Here is an 11691-nt window from a genome sequence, read left to right on the forward strand (position 1 = left end):
AGAGCTTCCATCAAATATTGATTTTATGTTACGGGAAACTTTTAATTGATTTAAAAGGTCAGCATTACGACGAAAAGAATATTTAGAAATTTATAATACGATAAATGATGGAAATGATCCTCTACAACTAGTTTATCTTTCTACGACCTGATGGTTTGCAAGAGCGCCGGCTTTTGAAAGAATACTGGACCAATGGGATCCGTTGAAACTGCACTTTGATTTAGCCGCTACTGAACCACATCAAGATCGTTACGTTGCCGTTATCGAACTTCAGCAAATTTATAATGATCCGGCTAATTTATTATATTTCACGTTTTTGTCACCGTTATTATCAGAATTTAATTCAATTAATTTATTGTTTCAAAAAGAATATGCAGATCATTTTAGTATTCTGCAAGAGTTGAAGTAGCGCTTTGTACATTATCTTTACTAAGAAGAGTTTTGTATCCATCTTCAGTATCTTTGGTAGTAGATTTAAGTTTCCAATCAATTTATCTACCACTTCAGAGAGTGGATTTTGGATACAAATTCACAACGCTTCTTAATCGCTTAGTAAGTGATACTGATATTTCCGAGACTACTGTAAATAACTTTGAACATCGTTGTCAATTATTTTTGCTAAGGGCATGTAAAGAACTCCTTTCACGTACGTCAGGTAATACAGAAACTTTGAAAAAGATTAAAGTTTTTTTTACCGAAAATATGTTTAAAAAGTGACCGCCCAGCTTTTGCTGAACTGCCATTAAATCTTTTGAATAAAAATGTTGATGTTAATTTAGTGGAATCTCAGTAAAGAAAATTGATCGATTTTGATTTTAAATCTATATTCGATGAATCAATTATTTCTCAGGGTCCAAAGTTTTGGTCAAAGGTAATGAAATTGACTGACTCCGAAGGGAATTTTATGTTCGAAGATCTAGAATCGCTAGCTTACAGCCTACCAGTATGAGTAATGCTACAGTTGAGCGAGTGTTCTCAAGAGTAACCGTTACTAAAACTAAGCTTCGTAATCGCATGAATCTACCTTTATTATCGTCAATATTACGAATTAAGATGAGTTTAAAAAAGGATGGGGTGTGCTGTACTGAATTTGAGCCTGCTGATGATATGCTAAATTTTTATTCTACAATTTATGATAAAAAAGAGCCAAGTACTATAGAAGAAGAAGAAAACATAGAGGAACTATTCACATCTTTACATTTTTAATTAATAAAAAGTTTATATATTTTGTTATTTATGTGTGTAGAAAAATTATAATAACGTTATAGTTTATCGAACTTTATTTACTGTAATATATTTATCGTTAATATTTTCTTATAAGCTACAACAAAAAAAAAACGATTAATAAATAGTATTTGAATTCAAATATATTGGGCGGTTTTTTTCATTAGTTTGCGGTTTTTCCGTCAGAACTGGCAACTCTGGCACTGCCCGTGAAAGAAGACATCACTCTCGCGCGCGGCCGTGTTCGATCGCGTAATTCGCTGATTACTCAATAAACCTAATAATTTATAAAAATTTTTCGGCAAACCCATTACAAAAAAATTAAATATGGAATTAAATAAACATTTAGGACTCGATGACGAGGTTTTAGGTATATGTTTATATTATTACTTTAATTTTAGTAGAATATATATTTAATAAATAATTATATGAGTGTGAATGTAGCTGACATTAGACAAATTTAAAATTATAAATAAATAGAGTAAATAATTAAAAAAATAAAATTAAAAAAAAATGCGCATTTAAAAAATTTCAAAATTAATAAGTGAATTTTTTATAAATATTATATTTTTAATCTCTCTTCTATTTATTTATAATTTTAAATTTGTCTGATGTCTGCTACATTCACACTCGTATAATTATTAAATAAATTTTAATCTATAAAAAATTGTTAAAAATGAAATATTTTAAGGTAAAAGCCCCTATTTGATGAGCCCCGCTCATCAAATTATTTTACAATAGATTATAAATTTAAATTAAATGACTGTTTTCAAAATCGCGCTCAGCTGGGCATTTTTTACTTAACGTTCATTCGTTAGATTAAATTAAGGTTACGTCAAATTTTTTTCAAATTGTTATAACTATATTTTATTAAATACATTTTTAAAATTCATGAAATTTTATATTATGAAAGAATAAAGTAGTATAATTCATAAATTATTTGTTCAAATCAATAAACTTATCATAGTTTAATTGATATTGTCTTTGAGCGACTGTAGGGCCATGTTTTGGTCGAATAATGGTACATGACAACTTTTAGTGAGCGGCTATGGGTACACTCAAGGAACTTATTTCAAAAATTAATAATAATTTATTATCAACATTATTCTTCAAACTCAAATTTTATTCTAATACTCGAAACTTCAAAAAATAAATCGTCGATATTTCAATCCACCTTTTAAGTAAACAATTTACGAATAATATTCAAATTAATTCAACTTTTTTAAATATGTAATTATTGATTGTTTACAGCTGATGTTATCATTAATGTGGGAACAGAAAAACAAACAATTGAAGGATTCAAACAAGCATTACAAGAAAATGGTGAAAATTTTTCTGTAAGTTTAAAAACCATTTTGATTATTTATTGTTACAATTGATATTATTGTTATTATTGTTAATATTGTTATTATTGTTACAATTTCAGGATTCGTTAATGGATAATTCGTTTAAAATTATCGCTGAAAGGAAACCTGCTAAAGACATGGCGACACTGGAAGCCTGCGCATCCTCATCGTCACAAATATCTTTTGACGAAAGTAGCAGAAATAAAAAAAAATCTAAAAAATATAAACGTAGAAGGCGCTCACGTTCCAGAGATCAGTCTAAATCAAGACATCATGATCGATCGAGGTCAAGGAATCGTAACAGTAAACGAAGAAGATCACGAAGCCATAAAAGATCTTCAAGGGATCGAAAAAAAAATAAAATGAGCGATTCAAGATCTCAGTCAAAAGTCGTTAGTTTAACTCCGCAAACAGAAGAAATGCATACAGGAAAAGTCACTAAAATGATTGAGTACGGATGTATACTACCTGGCCCATGGGAAACGAAACAAATGTCGGCTGCTGATTGCTATAGTGAGAAAGAGATAGTGAAATTACATGAGAGGAATCTGGAAGAAGATCACGAAATCGAGCTTGTTAAAAAAGATCCACCGTTTGTTCCAAGTAATGGTCGAGCGCTCTGGGATTTAAGTCCCATTCGGCTTGTTAAAAATCCTAACGGATCATTAGCTCAAGCTGCGAGGATGCAAAGTGGTTTTGCCAAAAATCGTAAAGAGCAAAAAATGTTGCAAAAAACTAATTTAAATATTCTTGAAGATCATCGCAATTTGCCAATTTTTGAGCTAAAAGATGAGTTGGTAAAAGCCGTAACAGACAAACAAATTTTAATTATTAACAATGAAACTGGTTCAAACCACACCATTTTAATTTTAAGATACTTGGAAGAAGCTGGATTTACCACACGTGGAAAGATAGGTTGTAGTCAGCCAAGAGGATTTGCCGCAATGTCTGTTGCTAAAAGAGTAGCGGAAGAATTTGCATGCCAGCTTGGTCAAAAAGTTGGTTACACCATTCGATTTGAAGACTGCACAAGTGCTGAAACAAATATCCACTGTATGACAGACGGTATGCTTCTTCGTGAATGTCTAATTGATCTTCATTTAACAAAGTATTCAGTGATTATGTTGGATGCAGCTCATGAACGTACGGCCAGTACTGATGTGTTATTTGGATTGCTGAAACAAGCAGTTGAAAGACGACCAGACTTAAAGCTTATTGTTACAATTTCAACTATTAATGCAGAAAAGTTTTCTCAGTACTTCAAAGAAGATTTAATTTTTACAATACCTCGACGTACATTTGGAGTAGAAATAATGTACACAGAAGAACCTGAATTAGATTACTTTGAAACTGCTTTAATTACTGTTATGCAAATTCATATACAAGAACCGCCTGCACACAGTAAAAAATATTGTGTATTTGTGTCGAAAACGGTTTGTGTTAAACTAACACAAAGTTTGTGTCACTTTTTGTAACATAAAAAATGTGTTATACACTCTTTATTAACACATTCTGTGTGTTACTGTGGATTCTTTGCGCCCTCTTGTGGCGATATTTTAACATAATCTTTGTGTTAAAAAGGGGTTACACAAAGTTTGTGTCGAAATTTCAACACAAATTTTGTGTCAACCGTTTTTAACACACAAACTGTGTTGATTTTACACAATATTTTTTACTGTGTGGAGATGTTTTATTGTTTTTAACTGGTCAAGAAGAAATTGACATGGCATGCGAAATTCTTTACAAGCGTATGAAATCACTGGGTCCAGACGTTTCTGAACTTTTAATTCTTCCAGTATACTCAGCTGATATGCAAATAAGAATTTATAAATCTGCACCACCTGGATCTCGTAAAGTTGTAATTGCAACCGACATTGCCAAAACAAGTCTTACGATTGATGGTATTCGTTATGTCGTTGATCCAGGATTTGTTAAACAAAAAGTTTATAATCCAAAAAGTGGTGTCGACAGCATGATTGTGACACCAATCAGCCAAGCTGCGGCAAAGCAGCGTGCAAGTCGAGCGGGAAGAACTGCTCCTGGAAAATGTTATAGACTCTACACAGAAAGCGCTTATAGAGATGAAATGTTACCGACACCCGTTCCTGAAATTCAACGAACAAATTTAGCGACGATAGTATTGCAATTGAAATCAATGGGTTTTAATAACTTCATAAATTTCGGATTCATAGATCCTCCTCCTCCAGAATTGCTACTAATGGCTTTTGAGTTATTGTACAGTCTCGGTGCTTTAGATAATGAGAGTCGACTTACTCAATTAGGAAGAAGAATGGCTGAATTTCCATTAGAGCCAAATCTCTCAAAGATGTTAATTATGAGTGTCCAGTTGCAATGCTCTGACGAAATACTGACAATTGTTAGTATGTTATCTGTAAAAAATATATTTCATTGGCCAAAGTATATAATGTCACTGGCTGATCAGACAAAAGCTAAATTTAATCAACCCGAAGGTGATCATGTAACGCTTTTAGCAGTTTATAATTCTTGGAAAAACAATAATTACAGCGAAGTGTGGTGTTATGAAAACTTTGTTAATGTACGGACATTACACCAAGCTCGCCATGTAAGACAAAAGCTGTTGAGAACTATGGACAGGCTCAAGCTTGATATCGTATCAGCAGGAAATGATACTGTTAGGGTTCAAAAAGCTGTCTGCTCAGGCTACTTCAGAAATGCCGCGAGGAAAAATCCTCAAGGAGGCTATCGTACTTTGGTCGACAGCCAAGTAATGTACATTCATCCATCGAGTGCATTATTTAATCGGCAACCTGAGTGGGTAATTTACCACGAGTTGGTCCAAACAACCAGAAAGTATATGAGAGAAGTCACGACCATTTTTCCAAAATGGCTTGTCGAATTCGCTCCAAGTGTATACGAAAATAGTAAACCCTACTAAGCTGAGTATTTATCGTCGACGGGATTAATTTTATTTAGTCCTTATACAATTTTATAAAATTTTTTATGACTTGATTTAAATCATGATAACGAAAAAAAAAATGCAATAATAATTGAAAATGTAAATAGCATTATTGCCATTCCATTGTAAATGTTTATAAAATATTTTTTATTATAGAAAAAAAGAATAAATTCAGTAATAGTTCGACAATTAATAAATAATAATAAATACTTTCGTTCACAGTTTTTAAATTACTGTTTATAATTTAATTTATTGCGCTAGAATTAATTGATGATTTACATTCATTATACTAGTTAAATAAAAAATTCAAATAAAATGATGAACTAAAATTGGCGTTAGTGGTGGCCGTCTTCTCCGCCATTTTGTTCATTCAAAACAACAATAAACAGAATATTAAGCACTCTAACGAGGTTTGTTTTATTATAATAAAATGTAATAAAACTTAGTAACTATAATTCATCCGATTACTCGGTAAATAATCCAAAGTTTAAAATATTCAATAATTTCTTTTTACGGAAGCTTCGTATTTCCGTTGATTAAAATAAATGAAATACAAGCTCAGGTAAGAAGGTTATGTCCGTAAAAAAAAATAAATGGAACCATGACAGGATCCTCAAGTTAGCAGACAATTAGCAATTTTGGGATTTTTTTTCAACAAATCAATTACGAAAAACTAAAACTATGTGTATATAGAAAATTAAGAAAGCTACAGGTGCAATTAAAAAAAATTTTTTTTTTGTATAATTCATAGTTTTTTATAAAATTCAAAAATTTTTAGACGTCCGCTAACTTCAGTATCTCAACCATGACAATGACCTAATTTTAAAATTTTGTTTTAGAAGAATGGAATAAATGAGTTTATAATGAATAACAATTCAATAAAAAATAATATTTTCTGCAAAGCAAAAAGTGTTGATGAAAAAGTTATCGAATATAATGACAATGGAATAAAAAAACCAAATATTAATAACTCAATCCAGATGTGCGACAATAAAATGACCAATAGTAATAATGATATTTTAACAAATAAAAATAAGATTATTAACAATTCATTAGATGACGATCAACGAAGGGTATTATTAAATATGACAGTAGATCTAGCGCATCAAGTTAATTATATTCTACCGCCAAATGAAGTCCCAGTTTTTTCTCTCAATAACAACAATCCATTTCAAAATCAATTAGCTCAAGGTTTCTTGATACTCATAAATCCATTTGGACAGAATACTATGCCTTCTAATCCAATGATTCCTAATTTGAAATCAAGTCTTTATTTTCTAACTAATGATTCAAAATTAATTCCTTATTATGGTTTCGTAACTGGAATAAATGACAGTAATAATGCAACTATTACTTCAGATCAAATTCCACAGAGTAAAGAAAACAATAATGATGTAAATTTATTAGAAATAAATGATAAAATTGATGGAATAGATTCGACTAATGCTACATATTCTAAAGATGATGAAATTGGACCAGAACTAGCAACAAAAACCAGCGTCACTTTTGAAACTGTTGCTGATGATATGCCAATAGATTTAACAATGAAACCAAATACAGAAGAGAACTTGACTTATGAAGTTCCTTTTGATTATGAAACTTATGATATGCAACCAATAGATTTAACCATAGATATGCAACCATTAGACTTGAAAATAAAACTGAAGACCTCACCGGCACTTGATACTAAACAAGTAAGTTTTAAATAAACTCACTATTTCTTAAAAATTATTGTATGCGAAATTTGAAGTTCGTTTTACTAATTTTATTTTAATTACAGACAGAACAAAATTAATTACCGGTCAAGGACAAAACTGTTCCCGAAACATATTCTGATCTTTCTATACCTCACTCTTCCTCGACAAAGAAGTCAAAAAAAAATAAAACACGAAAGGTAAATGATAATAACATAATAACTTCATAGAGCAATAGACAGTAAAGTTAATATTAGTTAGTTAGTAGGCTTGGCCGTACTTGACGAAATCTTGAATTTAAGATTTCTAATTACGTTTAGAATATTTATGGGACTCAGATTTACAGAGAAAGTTCATCCTCTGCTTTTTGTCGGAAGCTAAAAAAATAGCTGTAATGATAATTATATAACAAATAATTAGAAATATTAAATTATAAATTTCGTTAGGTGCGGCCCAGCCTTAAACTTTAGAAATTAATTTTGATTATAAATTGGACGTTTCGTCCCGTCATTGGGACTTCTTCAATTATTTTACACTATGAAGAGTATATGTATTGAGTGTTTTTTTTTTTATCTATTAAGTTGCTATTTATTTATTGTAATTAAAAACATAAAATGTTAATGATTATATCATTGGACATTATGACATATGTCTCTAAAACATTTATTAGACGATAGCATTTATATGATCAAGTTGCTGAAGAAGTCCCAATAAAGGGACGAAACGTCCAATTTATGGTCAAAATTAAATTGTATTGTGTAACTTTACTGTTTATATCCCTATGAATTTATTATTTTAGTAAGTTGATTTAGCCATGATTTTAAATTAAACGTAAATAATAATTATTTCAATTCACCTAGAAATTTATTAATAAAAAATTAAAAATACTTTATCTCCATAGGTAAAAAAGTATCTTAAATTTTTCGATGAAAGTAAAGGGCTTTACATATGCAAAGAATGCAATTATTCAACTATATATTTATCAATATTTAAAAGGCATGTCAAAATTCATAGGCGTGAACGCCGCTTCAGTTGCCCTCATTGTTCAGTAGTTAATTACTCAAAATATAACTTAATGATGCATATACGCACTTACACGAATGAGAAACCATTTGTGTTTTGTTTGTCAAAAAATTTTTCCAGATCGAGAATACTTGAGAGTTCACAAAAAGGAGCACAAAAAAGGGAAGTTTTATAAATGTGCGATTCGTCTTTTTACGACAAAGTGGTCAGTTTCATTTAAAAACGGTGTAGAGGTACACAAAAAACGTGGCTTTTATGTTTGCAATGAATGCGGTAGAGGTCATTGAAACACAAGAATTCTTTGAGAAAACGCACTTGGTTCAATTTCACAGTTTACAGTTCAGAAGAAAATCTACTCGTGTTCCACTATCAAAAAAGTTAACAGATTCATGTTTATGGTTAAGAAAAATTCAAACTAGTTGTGCCGAATTGCTGGTGCATTGAGAAATGGGAATCACTTCTATTAATTTTTAATATAAATCATCGATATTTCAATGGTACTTAGAGTATTTAAAAAAAAAAAAAATTTGTCTATCGGTTGACCCTGCGGGCCAGCCCTAAAACTCTCCGCTATTTTTGAGCTCCTTGAGCTCGAAAACATTGTTGTGAATACACTTTCGAGCTCGAAAATACTCTTATATGCCGTTGTTTTCGAAAAAAAACGTTTTTTACCATTTTTTTTCCAACGATATCTCTTAAACAAATTGACCAATTGAGACGATTAAGGTAACGATCGGCGCGTTTCATAAAGTTCTAGAGCTGATTAGATTTTGAAATCGATTGATTCAATTTTTTTGTAGATATTCGAAAATAAACGTTTTTTCCTATTTATTTCATCAACGATATCTTTTTAACGAATTAACCGATTGAGACGGTTGAGGTGGCAATTGACGCGTTTTATCAAGTTCTAAAGCTGATCAAAGTTTGAAATTGATGTATCAAGTCAATTCTGAGAAATTTCAAAAAAATCAACAAAATAAATTTTTTTTAATTCTTTCGACATCGGTTTCTTTTGAACGGATGAACTGATTTTGATGGTTAAGGTGGCATTTGACGCGGCTTATAACGCTCCAGAGCCCAGTCGATTTTGGAATCAATTCATCGAGCTACGTACGTACATACATATTAGGGTGGCCCAATGAAACCGGCTATTTCTTTTTTTGAATTTCTTATGAAAATTTGTTGATTCAAGATATTGTAAGAAGCCTCTCCAAAAATCTGCTCGATAAAAATTTTCAAAAGGTCTCTCACGAATTTTGAAAACATCAGAAATGATCGAATTCGGATTTTTTGTTCTAAATTTCTTCTTTCACGTGACAGCTATAGTTTATATTTATGAAATCATGACTACGCTGAAAATTTCAGCCCAAAATGAAAATATTTAAACGTCGCTCAAGAATTTTTAATGTTTCCGAGTAGTGTCTTTTGGATGTTTTCGAGCGACCCTTGAATATTAATAATAAAGCTTCTCAATTTTTTCACCATCAATTTGTATCATAATGAATAAAAATACAACCCGGGATATATGAATAATAAGTTATTTACATACTTTTTTATTTTTTAATTCAATTTTTAGGTTTTTTTGCTTATTCAAAACTTACCCAATTTTATTGTTTAAGACTGTCCTGTATATTTTCGGTTATGCAGAAATTATATTTAATTGAAATGACAATAATTGAGTTATAAAAAAATACAAAAACTAATTCAAAGTATTAGTTACATATTGTCAGTTAATATTCAAAATTCTTGAGCGCCGTTTAAATATTTTAATTTTGGGCTGAAATTTTCAGCGTAGTCATGATTTCATAAATATAAACTATAGCTGCCAAAAACATCTTAAACCAACAAATTTTCATAAGAGACTCGAAAAAAACAAATAGTCGGTTTTTTTGGGCCACCCTAATACATACATACATACACTCGGACATCATCGTGAAATTAGTCAGGACAGCTTCCTGGAACCACAAAACGTCAACATCTGATAGGAATTCGGTTTTTGCAAATCGAACCGAAACCAATAACTTCCCGAATTTTAAAAAATTTTCAATTTTCTTAGCGGGAAGTTAAAAAACCTTACATTTAACGTTACAATACATTATTTGATATTAATAACAATTCATAAAAAAATAAACATTTGATGAAAGTAATAAGATTAATCTTAAAATTAATGAGTGAAAATTATAAAGCAAACTTTCAATATACTTGGTATTGAAACCATTGATTTTATATAATGAATATGAATATTTTACGTATTCAACTATTTTGATAATCATTTTTTAATGCTTTTTAAGAAATAACCAACAAAAATTATTTTTTCATAACATTTTGATCTGCAGTTATTTAATAAAAATAAATTTTAAAGTTAACATTAAATTTGGATTTATGGTTTCTGCATTTAATTATTTTTTTTTAAATTCTTGTATACATAAAATCCTTTGTCTATGCACACTCGTTATCATTAACATCTGGTCCTCTACCTAAGTAATTTAAACTTTCGAGTTTTAAGAACCGGGCAAGCAAGTGTGTACTTTAGTTAAGACTATAATGAAAAAATGATTTGTCTACCCAGATAGCAACATGACGTCTTGATGAGTTCTGAATGAGTTCCTATTTATGATTTGGACGTCTTAAAAACACGTTAAAGAAGTCTTTAAGAAGTTCTCAAGATGTCGAATGCGCCACCTAACGAACTCAGTAAGACGTCTTTAAAAAGAGTTCTCAAAGAGTTATTTTTTTTTTAAATCCGCAAACAAGACTTCAGAATGAACTTACCATGACGTCTTAAGGAGTTCCTAATTTTGACTTCAAAAAAGTTAAAAAAAGAATACATTAAGACGTCACTAAACTGACGTTTTATTTATGGAGTCTTCAAGAACTCTTAATTAAGAGTTCTTAAAAATGACACCTTTAAGAATTCATTATATGACTTCTTGAAGACTCCTTCAAAAATACTTCGTAAAGCAGTCATTATGACTTGAATGCTGTCTGGGTACTTGATTATTCACTTATATTTGTATTACTATGTCTCTATAACATTATTTAGGCCTGTATATAAGAGAGGGAGGGGCAAAACGGGGTACTTAAGGAATCACTAAGTTTTCGGGGATTTAAATACGTTAAATCTTATTTTATGACATTCAAAGTGAATAGAAAAAATTCTTAGCTGCCGTTAAAAAAAAATTTCATTTTTTGCGGGTAAAATGAGGTATCCCGTAAAAAGGTAAATAAAAAAATTTTGGAAATTAGATAAATTTTATTAAATTAAATTTTCTTATAAATAATTTACTTGAAGATAAATTACATTCCATGTTATTGTAATTCTTGGATGCAAAGGAAAAAAATAAAATATTTAATAATTTTTATCATAAAACAAAAGTCATTAATATTTTTCGACTGAAGTTTTCTATTTTTGAAAAAGGTTAACAAAAAAAATTCAAAATAATGCTCAATTATATTTATAAAAGTG

General features: G+C 30.1%; 1 protein-coding gene across 1 annotated transcript; it reads left to right on the forward strand.

Moving 5' to 3' along the window:
* Positions 1 to 1456: 1456 nt before the first annotated feature.
* LOC130665530 (ATP-dependent RNA helicase DHX8-like) lies at positions 1457 to 11491 on the forward strand. Its single transcript, XM_057465967.1, has 7 exons — positions 1457 to 1594; positions 2476 to 2561; positions 2651 to 3963; positions 4251 to 6070; positions 6348 to 7202; positions 7289 to 7402; positions 8104 to 11491. Exons 1-4 carry the CDS (start codon positions 1552 to 1554, stop codon positions 5485 to 5487), a joined length of 2679 nt encoding a protein of 892 aa, XP_057321950.1. The 5' UTR covers positions 1457 to 1551; the 3' UTR covers positions 5488 to 6070; positions 6348 to 7202; positions 7289 to 7402; positions 8104 to 11491.
* Positions 11492 to 11691: the final 200 nt, after the last annotated feature.

This window comes from Microplitis mediator, chromosome 3 (genome assembly GCF_029852145.1).
Source record: "Microplitis mediator isolate UGA2020A chromosome 3, iyMicMedi2.1, whole genome shotgun sequence".
NCBI lineage: Eukaryota > Metazoa > Arthropoda > Insecta > Hymenoptera > Braconidae > Microplitis > Microplitis mediator.

What these genes read in the sequence shown, in the direction of transcription:
- LOC130665530 (XM_057465967.1), top strand. Translation starts at nt 1,552, where the DNA reads ATGGAATTAAATAAACATTTAGGACTCGATGACGAGGTTTTAG. An exon ending in ACTCGATGACGAGGTTTTAG is followed by an intron (nt 1,595 to 2,475) that starts GTATATGTTTAT and finishes GATTGTTTACAG; the next exon opens with CTGATGTTATCATTAATGTG. An exon ending in AAAATGGTGAAAATTTTTCT is followed by an intron (nt 2,562 to 2,650) that starts GTAAGTTTAAAA and finishes TTACAATTTCAG; the next exon opens with GATTCGTTAATGGATAATTC.